This window comes from Artemia sp. Qi Xiang Cuo, chromosome 2 (assembly GCF_049724085.1).
Source record: "Artemia sp. Qi Xiang Cuo chromosome 2, ASM4972408v1, whole genome shotgun sequence".
In the NCBI taxonomy this organism is placed as follows: domain Eukaryota; kingdom Metazoa; phylum Arthropoda; class Branchiopoda; order Anostraca; family Artemiidae; genus Artemia; species Artemia sp. Qi Xiang Cuo.
The window spans coordinates 48,907,093-48,924,018 of record NC_142795.1 but is presented as its reverse complement, the minus strand read 5'-3'; the positions used below and the strand labels follow the sequence as shown (position 1 = coordinate 48,924,018).

Sequence of the window (16,926 nt, the reverse complement as noted above, 5' to 3'; positions counted from 1 at the left end):
ATGCATCTTGGCAGTAATTGACGCCCATGGTGGGGAGGGAGTGCCATTTATCATCCTAACGCATGCAAATAAATGATTTTTTTCTGTTTCATCATCAGAATACACAGTTTTACACAAAATGACTGAATTCGAACTTTGAGACTTTGCAGTCCTCTCCCCAACCAAATAACATTCTGAAAGGGCTAGCGAGGTTGCACTGTTTATGCTTGGAATATATAAGAGGTTACCGATTTCATTCCTTTTGCAATTTGTTCCACGTGCCACCTTCCGTTCATTTACTGGACAATATAAAGAAAATTACAAAAGCTTTTCAACAGGGAGAAGATCTTGACTATCTGGAGGGCCCAGCAATTATTAAAAAAAAAGAAGACAAAAAAAACATAAACCTTAAACTTAAACAAACCCATATACGTCAAACCATGAACCTAAATAGCCATAAACCACAATAGAAAAACAATGGCGAAGAAGATAGAAAGCAGGAAGAAAATGATCTCAAGAGAGTCTAGGTATACAAAAGTCTAATATTCTGATATCTTGTGGAACCCTTTCAAGCTTTTCATGGTTTTTCAGTTCTACGATTCGTTAACCTGCCCTAACACATGGTTGGTTATGAGGCGAATCTCAGGATGTTATTAAATTTCAAATAGGTGAAGAGACAGTTTATATACATTGTAAGTAAGTTCTTCCAAGACTGGAAAACAGGAAAATTCAATACTCTTATACAAAAGACAATAGAGAGAGAAAGAAAATGGGAGGGAGGGAGGGATGGAAAAATATAAAGGAAAGATGTGGGGGAGATTGAAGAGAAAGAAGGAATAGCAGCTATACTTGCCTCAATATCAAAATCTAGCAGATTAAATGCTGCTCTGAAGAGCGAGCAGAAATGGGCAATGCTAGGAACTTCCCACATTCCTTGAATATCTGCAAAGAAAAAGAAAAATTTAAATAGAGAGAACAAATAGCATCATTTAACTAGGATACTTCTGCCAATAAACATAAAATATAATATGTGCATGCTAAAAAACGTATATTCTAAAATAGAAGAAAATGAAATTAGTATAAAGCTGGATAGACTACATGAAAAAAAGGAGGAGAAAGTTTGTGTATCCTTTGTGCATCTCAAGTGATGAGTCTTATGCAGCTGATTCCAGTTAACAAAAGACCAGAATAAGCAAATATTACATTAATGGATTCATTTCTAAAATTATCAGACGGCTTTCAGAAACCTAAACTATCCTTGCCAATCTATAGAAGGAAATACAATGATATCAAAACCTTACAATTATTAGAGCTGAGTGTGATTCTTACCTTTTTTTAGCAAATCAGTAATTATACATTTGATCATATTTGACATGGCAAATGACAGTCAAAGCTAGATATCAATACTCTGAATCAAAAAGAACAGAAAAGAAGGGGGCGGTGGCAACAACATTCACGTGGTGACCGTAAGAGCAGTAGTACATGTTTTTTCTATCCACAAATAGTTGATTACTACTTCTGACTTCAGTTGCCGCCAGCCACTGGCCACCCTGTCCACTGTCTGGCCATGAAGTGGAGTATTTTGTGGATTCAAAGTCAAACTTGAACAGACTGATGGTAACTGACGTTTCGTAAGGTGGTGAAGAAGAGACATGATCCCGGGTAGATGGCGGGGGAAAGGGTACAATGAATAAAACATGGTTATGTCCCTGCCTAATGCCACCAAAACGTATAAGGACCCGAACCTGTTCTAGCCAAACTTACGAAGATACAACTTACGATGATAGATCACCAGTGAGGGTAAATGAACTGGTGGATTTCTATAATAATGAATTAATCTCTATAGCATCATTTTATCATCTTAACGTCATTCAGACGCTATGAGGAAGCTCAAGTAAAAATGAGACGAGACATGAGCTTGTAGATTACCTGGCTGGAGAGAATACATGGTTTGGTATAGCCGAGGCTTGATGCCAAAGAAGGAGCAAAGTGCTATATTTAACATTTATTTCTCCCCAACATAGCATTTCGGTTCAAGAGTGGTGTGTGAGTGAAATCCCATCATTTTTGGACAATCAACTTATAAGATTTACTGCCGATGTGTCTTAAAAGCAAAAACTAAAGAGACACACATACATACACAAAAAATGGTTAAAATGAAATGCTTGCCAAAAAGCTCGAAACCAAAGCTGAAACCAAAGAGGACCTGGACAGGGGAGCAGAAAAAGACAGCCAGAAAGCATGAAAATTGCTCTTGTCCAAATAACCCTTGCGACGGCAGTGAAAGAAAGGGGGCAAACGAACAGTTGCTAGACTTTGGACTAAAGTCAAAAAAGAAGAACGTCATGAAGGCAATCCGATTGAATAACACAGGATATTGTGACACACTTTCAATGGTCTATAACTCCTTGAAAAAGAAATAAGGAGAGCAAAGAGGATCTCATGGAGAAATTTCTGCAACAGCCGAGGGTCAAAACAAGCTGCTATCAAGCTACTAAAGGCTCTAAAATGGTTACTGGGGCCCACCAGTGTCTTGAAGGAAGATAGCACCCTCAATAGGAGTCCAGAGCAAACCAGTACCGCATGCTTGAGGTACATACGAATGATCTAGTAGTTATTAACCATCCTAAACCAGTTTATAATGTAAACCTTTGCATGGCAGATAGGCTGATACCTCTGGTCTTACAGGTTGACAGGGGCAAAAAGGCGTAGATGATTTTATACCATTTAAAGCCCAGGTACAGAAAGAGTCTATCCGAGCATGCTATAAAATGGACGGGGAAGATAAAAACCCAATAGTTTGGGATTGCCAAGAGAAGCCTCATTTTAGACGAAAGTCTCAAGATATGGCTAAAAACAAGAGGTGTTTTTACACCTAAGCCTGGGAAAAAAAGATTCTTCATATCCTAGATTATACATGTTGGCCACACTAACATCCTTCCAATTGAAAGTAAATAGTTAGTTCAGTGGTAACTCATGAGCAATTCTGAGAAAAAATCTAATATCCAAAAACCAAATGGGTTTTAGAACCTGATATTTGAGAATAAAAGTTGTGCGCCAAATGGTGTGGCATATAGAGCAAGCTATGGGAATCAATGAATATACGTTACCCATATTTCTACATATAGAAGGGGCATTTGATAACACCAGTTTTGAATCCATAGAAACATTATTGGAAGAAGATAAAATAGATAAAATTATACATAAATGGAATCTTCATGTGCTCAGAAACTCGCAAGCAGTCATGGAGCTAAAGAGATCAAAATCAAAAGGTATTTTGAAAGGTTACCTTCAAGGAAAAGCGAGTTCTCCATATATGTAGAACCTTATTACGAATGATCTTTTAAGTCAGGAAGGACAGCTTTCTGGGTATACTCATGTCTACGCTGGCAATCTAGCGTCACTCCTACGACGCTGATGTTTGAAAACTCTATCCAAATTTGGCCAGCATATGCTAAACACAATTCAGATATGGGCATAAAAGCGTAAACTGCGTTTTCCTCCGGAGAAGAGTGAAGCGAAAGCATTCAAAAATAAAGCGAACTGGGAAGCTCCTACAAAAAACAGGTGAAATATCTGGGAACCATAATTGATCATCAGTTAAGCTGGAAACCCAACTGTGCAATAGAATCACGGAAAGCTACAGCCTCCCTAATTTCGTGCCGGAGAATGGCGGGGAAATGCTGGGACTTGGCTCCAAACAAGATCGTGTATCTATACAAGGTAGTAATTCGACCGATGCTGTCATACAGTGTTGTAGTCTAGGTCAATCCAACACATGTGGAGGCAAAAATGGCTTCTTTGATAAGGATACAAGGGCATGTCCACATAATGATCACAACAGCATACCATGCAACTACCATGGCATCCATGAAACTATGTGCAGGACTTCAAACTATAGAGAATTTTCGAGAGAAAGAAGCAAAAAAAAGTGGTGTCAGGCTGAAGATTACTGGCCAATGGACTGAGAATAAACAGTTACGCAATGGGAAAATAGAAAGCCAGGAGCCACGCAGGTTATTCACTGCTGATTAAGTGCAGGGATCTACAGATACCCGATTATAAAACCATTAAGACAATTTGAGATTGTCATAAAGACAAGGAATGAAACAGAGTAGGAAACCGCACGGTATAACGCAATAATTTGTAACGCAGATAAGTCGTAGACCAATTGAAAAAAGGGACATGATTAGTGACGTAGCATAAGGCTTCCTAATCTGAACAATGAAATTAGACGTTATTACTCAAAGGAATTTACAGCGGTCTTCCAGGCTGAAATGTTTGGAATAGAACAGGCAGCTAAGAGACTGCTACTACTACTATTAACAACTAACTGCAGCAACAAGCCGCATGAGACCATAACAGCTAAGCACGCTCCTCCTATATCCCAACCTATTCAAAGCCTGACCCTTTACACCTTCTCAAGAAATTCCCATTTCCCTGAAATCTTGCCTTACAACGTCATCCCACCCCATTCGAGGACAACCTATTTTTCGTTTGGCCCACGACGGTTGGTCGACAAGGACAACCTTTGCCAAACTGTCATCCTTCATTCGCAGACCGTGTCATAGTCATCTCATTCTTTCTCTCATTATAGCCCTAGAAAGCGGATTGAACCACATTTTGGCACAGTTTCCTATTTGAAACACGATTAGTCGGTCGGTTGCCCAAAACAGTCCGTAGGCAATTCCTTTGGATAACATCTAGCAACTCATCTTCCCTTTTTCAGAGCGCCGACGCCTCAGAACCATATTTGACCACTGTTATCACTCTAACTTCCAATATTCTAATGTTCCTATTCTTTCAAACTTTTTCAATACTGGAAAACACTAGGCCTTGGCTATTCTATTGTTTTACATCTTTATTTCACTCACCGTCTTTACTAATGATCCTACTTAAGTAAGTGAAGCTGTCCACTTGATCGATCTTCTCGTTGCCCAACATCACCTCTTCACTTTCACTTATTTCTAGTATTAGCGACTTGGTCTTCTTGACATTAATTGTCATACCTATTCTTGTACCCTGAACTCGGAAAACCTTTGAAAATTCATTCATTTTGCTAACATTTTCATGCTTAAATCCTCCGCATAATCTAAGTCTAGGAGAGTTTCACAACCCCCTCTGATTCCGTGTTCTCTCATTGCTTTTGCTCCTTGGGACGAACTCCATCAAAATGATTCGTATAAACGGGGATAGAACGCAACCCTGCTTAAATTCTGATTTAATACGAAAACTGCTACTAACCTCATCTCCTACCTTAACCAGAGCAATTTCATACTCATACATAGCAGTAAGCACTGTAACGCATTTATTTGGTACCCACACAAGGATAGGACCTTAGTTAAAGCTCTTCTATCAGCTGAATCAAACACTTGTTCATAATCTATAAAACTGAGGACTAAAGGTGTTTGATAACCCAGGCATTTTTTAATTATTAATTTAAGTGTAAAGTTTGGTTAACACATTGTCTATCCTTCCTAAAACCACCTTGTTCTTTTCTTCTTAAAACTTTAACTACAGTGTATCTAAGTTTAAAAATAGTATCATCATACTAAATAATCTGCTTCCCATGGAAACCCGACTAATATGCTTTATAACTTCCCCACTTACTCTTATCACATTTTTTATGGAGGGGTTAAATTAGAGGATTCCTAAAATCGCTAGGCACTTCTCCTTTTTCAGAAATCATATTCATAATCTTCAGTAGGTTATATCTAGCCTCACAACCACCATATCTAAAAAACTCATTTACCAAACTATTTACATTTGGGGCCTAATTATTTTTTAATCCTTTTAGTGCTGTGACTATTTCTTCCTCACAATATAAATCTTCCTTCACATTCAAAGTGTCACAATATTTTTCATTCTTTTCTGTATCTTTACCGTAACTCTATAACGGTTTAGCACATTTTCGAAATGCTCTGCCTTCTCACTAATTGCGATCCCATTCCTACCTTTAACTGGGACAAGTCCAGATTGACTATTATCTCTTAATTTATTAGCATGACAGTACAATATTTTATTACACTCGACAACAAGATATCTAAAATTGTTTGTGTCCTACTACGTCAGATGTTATAACAATAGTGTCCTGAAGTAGAGGTGATGGTTCATCATTTGTGTTTTTCTTGGTGCTGTGTCTTTTTGTGCTTTTCTTTTTTTTGTGCTTAAATTGACGATACCCATGTTATTGCAGTGTGATAAAGGGAACGAATAAAGATTATCATTATTATTATTATTATGCCGTCTAGCTACATTTTCCAGGTCTTCAACAATTTTATCTGTGGCCTCCCCTTCACACCTCCTTAATTCAAATCTTAATACTTCCTCTACTTTCTTTACATTCATCTTATTTTCATATAATCTATCACTCGAATAATTCTTGTACAAGCCCCTCCTCTTCTCTATTAAACATAAAGCATTTTCACTAATATTCCTAGCTGCGTTTCTAACGTTCGTCCCAAAGACATCATCAGCGACTTCACATACTATTTCGTAAAACTATTCCATCTTCTACATTGCCAAATTTTAAACTCTCCAGTAGTTCTTGGAAAACTTCTCTCAAAATTCTCATCCTGGAGCCTACCACCGTTATAACTTCCATGAAGGTAGCCACTCTTCCTAAACTTCAATTTTAAATTAATCCCAGACACTACTGGGTGGTGATCTTTACGTTTAAAATCAATAACAGTTCTCCTACATGCCCTAGCATCTTGTATTGATCCTGCCAGTCTTCAACTTACAACAACATATCCAATAAGGTTAGCTGTCTTGCCATAATGTAAATACCATGTTAACGTATGGTCCATTTTATGACCAAGTACTGTATTGGTTATAATTAGATTGTTATACCTACAAAATTACCGCAGTCTGTAGCCATTACTGTTTTCTTTTCTAACGCCAAATTTACCAATGCAAGAATACTATCTATCCCTTTTTTTTACCAATCTGGGCATTAAAATCCACTAATAAAAATACCATGATATGTCTACCTGGGACCCTGCTGTAAGTAAGATTTCTCTGAGGCACTACTATCTCCATCAGTCTGTTTCACAGAGGCATATACCACTATGTCTGATACCCTGCACTTTTTAGTCATAAAATGAGTGACTAGCCTTCTATTATTACAGTAGATCCAGATAATCTGGTCCCTGTCTAATCCAACGCCTCCTATAATTGGACATGTGTAATACTATTGAATATTTTTTGACAATCTTCTCTAATGTAGATAATGCATGATTGAACAGTCTAAAACTTGTGCGCGCCACTGCTATTGTGCTCGACGCGTAAGTATTATTTATTAATTTTGATTTCTTAGTTAAAACTTAACTACGTGTGATAGCCCTGTCTTGATTGAGAGTTCAGAGGAGACACTTCTCCTGTGATTTATTTATAATCTGGATTCCTGTAATTTCGCAACCTAACCTGTGTACAAAAACGTGATTAATTCACGTTTTTGATAAGACTTCTCTTGTGAATTATTTATAATCTGGATACCAGCAATTTTGCAACCTAACCTGTGAACAAAACGTGAATAATTCCTGTCTTGGATAAGCCTTGTGGATACTTTGACTTAAGGTGACCCATTAATCTATTTAACTTTGTTAAAATATTGAATATTTAAATTTCTTGGCAACTGAATAGTAAACACTAAACCAGATTACTTTTCTCATTACTGCTGATTATTTTGAATTTGTTGAGAAACAATTTCAAATTGGTGTTCGAATTTGTGATTTTGAATAGCTCAAATGTTTGGAAAAAAGGAGCCTCCAAAACAACCTCCTGATAGGGATATGAGTAAGTCACCATTTCAACCATCTTCAAAAACCCTTGCTAGAGCCCCCCACCCCTACAACCGCGAATGTACCAGCGACCTCTCTGAAGAGTATTCATACCCTAAACATGGATACCACCCAATGTCCATCACCCACAACAACTGATACTGAAAAAGATGAAAAAGGCTTTAAGATAGAAACTCGGCTAAGCGTAGAAGACAGAGAACAAAAAGTCCACCAGATTCAGCAATAATACACCAAACCGATACCATGAACAACTCTTCAAGAAATACAGCCGATTCCCCGGTAATTATTCAACTAGTTCCCCTATCTGATAATTGCTTGTTTACCAACCGTCATCTACCAAAGTTGCGAGTTTCCCTTTTCAAGACCATTCGTTGCAACTTTAATATGAATATAAATAGATCAGGATCCCTAGGTGTCCTTTTGAACGATCCCACATCAGTGAAAAAGGTAATGGAGCTAAAAAGTGTTGAAAATGTTGTTGTCACAGCCCACCTGTGGTCCCCAAGCCCGATACAAACAAAGATAGTGCTCTACAATGTCCCTAAATCGTTTCTAAACTCGGACCTGATGGAAGCATTGATGAACGAAAAAGGTGAATGCATTCCGGTCTCTAGTGTTCATACCCATGATCGCGAAACCATTGAAACCTCAAACTTTAAAACTGTGTTGTTTGAGCTTCAAGGACAATTTAATATTGACAAAGTGTTCCTCTTTGGCCAACAAAAATCTTTCAAGCCTTTCAAAGAAAAGCCATTACAATGTACTAAATGTCTAAAGCTTGGGCACTCAGATAAATACTGTAGAGAGGATTCCAACATTTGTAAGATTTGCCTAGGCAAGGACGATAATGAGTAAAACTGTCAATTTGACCCAATATGTACTAATTGTAAGGGCAAACACCAGTCCCAAGATAAAGGAAACTGTCCCAAATATAAACAAAGGGCAGAGATACTAAGAATAGCAAAAGAGCAACAACTTTCAATCCCTTTTGTAGCCATGCAAGTCCCAAGGACACCAAGAGTCCCCCGTCCCCCAACAGGCCCCAGGCAACCAACAGCCCCTGAACCACCAACAGGCCCCAGGCAACCAGCAGCCCCCAGGACACCAAAAGTTAATGCTTCCCCTAGAGTTGAAAATTTTCAGAATAATCTCATCCGAGATAAAACTAATCCATGGTTCCCCTTGATAGCAAGTGTCCCCAAAAAAACCCTGAAGAACCCCCTTTCGGAAAATCCTTCGCAAGGAAAGACATCAAGACCAACAAAGCTACTTGGAATTACTCCCCACAGATTTCATACAGTTTCTCCAAATGCTTTGGAAGATGAATCAAACGTGTACTTTAAATTAGCCAGCTTTACAGTTACCTCTATGCTCATCTCCCAATTAGAGTTACCCAATCAGTTGAAATGCATTATTCTGAAGAATTTGCAAAAACCCACTTCGGCGAGACCATAGTTTCCGAAGCAGAAATTCAAATTGAGAGTGTTGTAAGCCAACATAGGCTGATTGAGTCACAATCAGAATGCCCGACGACTAATTAATGTGTGACTTTTCGTTTTAACTAATTTATCCCTTTCTAATAACATTGCTTTTAATTATCCCGATATAGATGATAATCAGCATGCCAACCCTATAAGCAGCCCCCCTGGTACCTTAACAAATGCTAGCGGTAAATACCTTGATTGTCTTGATTTTGTTACCAATGTGAAGCCAAAACTAGTGAATAATAATTCCCTTAATGTTCTTTGTTTCAACATCAGAAGCATCTAGGATAAGTGGCTCAAATTTAAAAATTTAATTACATTTAATGATGTTTGCCTTTTTGGTGTAATAGGATAAACAGAGACATGACTTTCCGATAATGATGACACTAGGGATTTTTTATTCCCTGGTTACCAAATAATCCATATGCCAAGGAGATTGACAAAGTGTTCTGGTGGTATCTCACTTTACATCCGTTCGAATGTAAATTTTACCAGGCTATCAGAGTGCGAATCTATTTTCTCTACACAACTAAATCTCAGATGCATTTCTTCAATATTGTTAACATAGTTATCGGCCAAAATTCCTATATGCTCTCCTTATTTTATAAACCTCCTCCATTTCCGACCTCATGTTTTTGTAATCTGTTTGATGATTTTTAATTTTATTAACCTACCCCATAAAAAGGCAATAGTTCTTGGGGACTTTAATTGCAACCTACTCAATGTTGGTAAAAATATTGAATCTGACACTTTTTTTGAATCGGTAACTGCGAGTGGTCTTCTACGCACAATTTTTTTCCCCATTAGAGTCGATCCTGTGAGATCAACTTCAACATTAATTGACAACATTTTTGTATCCACTTCCCTGGGAAATGACCTGTCCTCATATATAATATTTTCGGATCTGTCAGACCATTTTCCTACTTACTTGTCACTACCTTCGCAACCACTACCTCTACGCTCTAGAATTAATATCCCAACACCTACTCGAAATTACAGCTCTGCAAATATAAACCATTTTATCGATTGCCTAAGAACCATTGACTGGTCCGATGTCTTAAATTGTCAAGAGGTAAATTCTGCCACAAATGGTTTTGCGTAAAGGCTAAGTGGGATTATTCATTCAACTTTTCCGATTCGTAGACTTAACCGGAAAAATATCCCTATTTGCCCCTGAATTTCACATAGCCTAATTGTCTCCTCAAATCGTAAAAAAAAATTATAGAAGTTAGCCTGTAAGACCAGTAGTAATATTGACCTATCTAACTATAAACATTATAAAAACTTATACACTAAACTCATCCGTGAACCGAAGAAAAATTATTATTATACAAAAATTCTCAATTGCAAAGGAAACCCGAAAAAGAGTTGATCCACCATTAATGATACATTCACAGAAGATAGAAAATCAGAGTCTCTGGCTATTCGCCTTAAGGGCACAAATGGCAGATTAATAGACCATTTAAATGCATCTGATGCATTTAATAATTATTTTTCTAATGTTCCTCATACTGACTCCCGCTCCTCCTTACAGGCTGTACTCCCTTGCTTCAATTCTAGATCCATGTTTCTCTGCGCAACTGATAGCAATGAGGTACTTCAAATCATCGATTCTCTCCCTACTAGTTTTACTCCTGACTGTCTTGGATTAAGTAATAAGCTCCTGAAGACCATATCTCCTTTTGTTTACGAGCCCATCAAGCATATTGCCAACCTATCTTTAACCCACGGAGTGCTCCCTGATTTACTAAAGTCAGCCATTGTTATTCCAGTTCTTAAAAAGGGCGATCCAACTGAAATAGGTAAATATCGTCCAATCTCAATTCTTCCTGTTATATAAAAAGTTCTCGAGAGAATCATCTTCAGACGTCTGTCTCCCTTTCTGTTTGACAGTCAGCACTCCGTATCCTTGATCTCTCCTCACCAATATGGCTTTAGGCCGAAATTCTCAACTTCTCATGCTCTAATTGACGCCACACAGTTCATACGCTCACAACTCGACCTTAAAAAAACTGTATTGGGCTTATTTTTGGATTTTTCTAAGGCTTTTGACATGTTCGATCATAGTATTTTAATAAGTAAATTAAATAGTTACGGTATTCGTGGTGTTCCCCTCTCTTGGTTTGATTCTTATCTATCTGGAAGGGTACAGAGTGTGAGCCTAGGTGGAGTATCCTCTCAGCCCTTACCTGTTCGGAGGGGTGTCCCGCAAGGGTCCGTTCTAGGCCCGATTTTATTTCTCTTATATATCAATGATCTTGTTATAGACCAGGGCCCTTCAGTGTATCCTGTATTATTTGCTGATGACAGCAACTTCTTCATCACTGGCACCAATCTACCATTGGCAATAACCTCTGCCCAAGTCCTTCTGAACAGAGTCCAGGCGCGGTGCCTTACGAATAACATGACCATTAATAGTATAAAAAGTAAATAGTATTTTTAAGAACCTCCTACAACAAAGACGTTATTCAACCTGCTCTTGGTCTCAGGTACTCCTCCGACATCCTCCCCGAAGTGGAGGTTGCCAAGTTTCTTGGTGTATTTATTGACTCATGCTTGTCATTCTCTGATCATATTCCTTACATAACAGCAATAATTTTGAGACAAGTAGCTATGATTAACCGTGTGAATTATTTTCTTTCTCCTGACATCCTAGTTACCCTCTATTATTCCTTTATTTTTCCTTACCTTTCTTATTGCGGATCAGTTTGGGGAAATATAAAACGGTCCTTCACTAAAAAACTCAAATTTGCCCAAAACCACGCCATTAAAGCAGTTTTTCGGCTTCCCCGTCTATATCCAACTCGTGATTTGTATTCAGATTTTGGCATAGCTCCACTTGATCAAATCATACAAAAACTAAACTTATCACTTGCTTACTCTGCTTTCCACAACAATCTTCCACCTCAACTACTAACCTATTATAATATTAATAATTCGGAAGCCCACTGTCTCCGTTCATCCAATAGAGCCTTTAAAATTCCTAAATGCGTTTCAAGTGCAGCCCAGCAATCTCCCATTTACAAATCTATTATTCAATGGAACAAAAATCCCGCCAGTGTTGAACTAGCTACAAGTTTCTGTAAGCTGTATAAAAATGTAACAAAACTTGATAATATATTTTAATCTTTCCATTTTTAAAAAATTTGCTCTAATTACCAATGTTTTATTCTTCTATTTTTTTTTTCTTTCAGTGTTACTTTAATTTTTTTTTTCTTTTTTTTGATCTTTAAAAATTTATATTATAGGATCTTTATCGTTATTTATGTTTGTGTTATGTTTTAATTCGAATAAAATTGAACTGAATTGAAAATTGAATAGCGCTGTGGCATAGCGTGTGCAGCCTACTTCTGAAGTAGAAATAAAAGACCAGTCAATAGAAAAAAAAACGTTAAAAGAACTTAATATTTAATCCACCAACTATCACATTGTCTTAGTCAGAAACAGTCAGTTATGTTATAATCAGTCAGATATATATCAGTTATGTTATAGTCAGATATAGTCATTCATGTTATGTTCAGATATAGTCACATTAGTCACCACTCCTAGCATCTTTCCACAAATCAATGTAACTTTTGAAGTAGTAGAGCAAATTGCAGCTGAAACACAGATAAGTCGGGAAGACGGACACGTGGTGCCATGGAATGGATAAATAGGAATTTTTTTTTTTAGGAAATCTCTGACAAAGAGATTAAAAAAAATATTTCTAGTTCTACAATAGTAAATCAGGAAGATGACGAGGATGTAATTGCAATTACTAAGCAAGAGAACAATTACCTCCTGTTTCAACAATGTTAAACCAAAGAAAGAAAAAAATTATGCATTTTTTCATGTTACATAAATTGATTGATTCATATTGTGATTTTACTTCACAATTCTTGATTATTTTGGTACACCTGTTCATTTGTTTCTACACAACTATTTTTTAATGTAAAGTATTGTTTTTGCAAGTTTTATAGCATTAACGATGTTAATTCTATAATAAAACGTAAGCTTCCTTATTGTGTTGTTTAATTTACTGAATTTGATATACATAATGAACTATGATTTGTACTTCAGAGCATAACATATGTATAGAATCTTATCATTGGATCTGTTAATTTGGCGGATAACAGATTACTCCTTTATAAAATAATCCTGACTAAAGAGGGTCTTAGGCAGTACTCTATAATCCAATAAATTCAATAGTTGGACATTGCCCTGCAAAACGTTAGTCAGATTACCAGGAGTCAGCTGTAATACCTTCCTAACCTAAACCAGACTTGACAGCTTCCCTATTCATAAATACTATATAATTTAATTTCACGTTTTCTACCCCTGGGATATAAGTTTCTGAAATTCCTAATAAGTCCTGAAGTATCTGAATTCGTCAGTCAAAACGTCGATACGATAGTTGTCTTTCAACGTCGTAACATTCCAAGTTGCAAATTTCATATTCTTTAAATCATTGAGACTATTATAGTCTCAGGAAACGCAATGGTTCCAGAACCAGTGTAGGAAAGGGACTAACATATCTTCTTCATAAAGATTGAGTTTAAGTAGCATTGAAATATACTGTACCTTCCATCCTGATTTGGTTTAAACAGTTTAATCTCAGCTGGATCCACTCAAAAGTAAAAAAGGTAGTGTCAAACCTGGAATAAACAAATCATTGCTACTACGATTACAGAGTAACTGAATTAAACAGAGAAGTCACAGGATGCTCTAAATTAAGTTTCAAAAAATTATAAATCACAACAAAAATAAAATCATCATCATCATTTTATTTATAACCCATCACAAAAAAAACTGTGCCGGGCCCAGAAAAAGACCGAGTAAAAATCAAAACAAATAACAGAAAGAAAAAACATACTTTGACAACTACAAACAATGGAAAAACAGAAATGACTGAAGATGGGAAGATTCTGGAATTCAGTAAAAAAAAAATCCAGATAAGACTTACTTGTCCATGTCGGCATTTCAATTGAATACCTTGCAAATTTAAAATATATCTAGATATCTCTGCAGCACCACACTGCTGAGGCAAACCCAGCTGTGTGCACTCCTCCTTCACCCCAAACTATTCAAAGCTTCACTCTTAACCCCCCCCCCCCCTTCCCCATCGCATTCCTTAAAAATCCTTCCTTATGAGCTCCTTCCGTCTCATTCTAGGATAACCTGCTTTCCATTTGGCATTAGACACATGGACAAAAAGCACAATCTTTGGTAATCTGTCATCCTTTGTCCATAAAATGTGTCTTAGCCATCTAACTTTTCTTTCATTATGGCTCTAGATAGTGGGATCAGCCCAAATTTGTTATGGAGCTTATTGTAAGATATACTGTTGGTCAAAATGATCCTAAGACACATTTAACAAATCTTCCTAAGATTCTCACAGCACCTGCGTTTCAGAACCATGCTTAACCACTGTCATTACCATGGCTTCCAATTATTTTGGTTTGCATACTTATCTTCAGACCTATTCTTGCCCCTTAATCTATCAAACGCTCATTTTGCTAACAATGCATTCAATGCATTTTGCTAACATTTTTATCCAGGTAACTCAACTTATCTGCAGAATCTAAATCTGAGACACTTCTTTCTTCCCAATGTCCATGTTCTCTCATGGCCTTTACTGTATTCCTTTGGACAATAATTCATATAAGCAGGGATGTACAATGATTCATATAAACCTGTGCAATGATTCATATAAGCCTGTTCCCAAACCAAACCAAGTATCTTACATGAAGCAATATTGTTCTTGTACATTAATCTAAACCAGGAAAGTGAAGAGCTACATTAAACCAAAGATGAACAGAAAGTCAAATAGATTTTTAAGTGTAAAACTACCATCAATTAAAATAAACAAATAAATGAAAAATAAAATAAACAGAAATTGAAATCAATAACCAAGTCAAACTCAAAATGAACAAAAACTATCACAAAGAGGGGTAGGGCAAATGTCCCTTCCACAAAGAGGGTTAGGGCTGTGCCTCTTAAGACTGATCATAATTTGCACTTTACTTAAGACAATGTGTTTTTATTTCACAAAGCGTCACAAAATTAAAAAAAAAAAAAAAAAAACATAATAGCCAAGATTACTGGCAATAACAAATGAATGTGGATTGACAGTTTAATCTATACTGATATTCATTCATTAAAGTCTCAATAATTTTGGATTTAAAAATTTTATAAACGAGAAAATATTTAAAATGTATTTTGTTGTCAGTGAAATGCAAATTATGTTCTGGTCTTTGGAAGTCATATCATTGAAAGGAACAAGATAATCTGTCTAATAGAAACATCCTGTGTATCAAAAAGTAAGAATTTCATTTTTTTAATTTTTTTTCTTTTAGTTTTTAGACATTCCTTGGGCTATATATGGGACTATCGTTGGGATGGGGGGGGGGGGCATTTACAAGTGAAATGGTTATATTTGGAAAGAACATACAAAAGGGAATCAAGTACTGTGCTCAACTTGTCCCTATGTTGGTTGTGGAATCTTGAATACATTGAATGGGAACACTATAAAATTTTGAAAATAGCTATAAAATATTTTAAAATACTTACTTATATTGTTCCAAGGTAAATTTATACAAGATTCAACAATTGACATGGGGAAAAGGTGAAAATACTACTCGATTCTCTATGTATGTTATTTTTTTATTATATTAATCAACTTACTTGGATATGCACCCACTCCTAACCTGGATGGTCCCAAGTGTGACCCTAAAAATGTAGGCTATTACTTTGATACATCCTACTTTGTAGCTCTTATATTAAATCAATTATCTCCTCAGCTTGCAATTTATTTCCATTGGTGATTGAGTGTGTAATTTAACATAATAATATTGGAAGTGATTTTAAAAAGTGTACAATAATCACAGGCAGTTCAATAGCACTGTCTAAGTAAAGAACAATGTTGGCACAATGTTTTTTTTTGTTTGTTTAGACAAGGGCACTTAATATCAAAGAGTTATCGTAGAAACTTCAAAAAGGGTTCATTTGATTGGGAATTGAAAGGACTAGTGCCCTTTTTAATAGTCAAAAGTGATTGGAGGGCAACTAACCCCCCTCCCATGCCCGCCATTTCTCCAAACACATTCAACCAAAATTTTGAGATGACCATATTGTTCAACATAGTTGACAGATCCAGAAATTATATCTTAAAAGATAACACCCCCCCCCACAGCCCTCAGGGCAAGGGTTGTAAGTTATACCCTTGGGGCATATAAGGTTTTTATAGAAGGTGTTGTCGTAGAAACTTTAAAAAGGCCTTATTCGATTGGAAATTGAGAAAGCTATTGCCCTTGTTAATAGTCGAAAGTGATTGTAGGGCAACTGACCCCCCTCCCACGTCCATCATTTCAACAAACACATCCAATCAAAAATTTGAAATAGACAATTTGTTAAAAGTAGTTGAAAGGTCCCAAAACTATTTCTTTAGGGATAACACCCCCCCCCCCCCAGGGGCAACTACAATCCTCATGGGCAAAGGTTGTAATTTATGCCCGGGGGCATATAAGGTTTTTATAGAGTTTTGTCATAAAAACTTGGTCGGAAATTGAAAGGGCTAGTGCCCTAATTAATAGTCGATTAATTAATAAGTCATGCCCTGAGGGCTTTGGGGGAAGTGTCCTCCTCAAAAACATAATTTCTATCTAGAAATCAACTATGTAGAA

General features: G+C 36.6%; 1 protein-coding gene across 1 annotated transcript in view; it reads right to left on the bottom strand.

Annotated features, from left to right (window-relative positions):
• dikar (CECR2 histone acetyl-lysine reader dikar) overlaps positions 1-16,926 on the bottom strand; it is an 89,157-nt gene that overhangs the window by 59,422 nt on the left and 12,809 nt on the right. The window contains exons 2-3 of the mRNA XM_089108151.1: positions 13,826-13,899; positions 833-921 (exon numbers count right to left, since the gene is read on the bottom strand). Of these exons, the coding sequence (XP_088964277.1) occupies positions 833-921; positions 13,826-13,832 (96 nt within the window). The 5' untranslated portion in view covers positions 13,833-13,899. The remainder of the gene's footprint in view (positions 1-832; positions 922-13,825; positions 13,900-16,926) is intronic.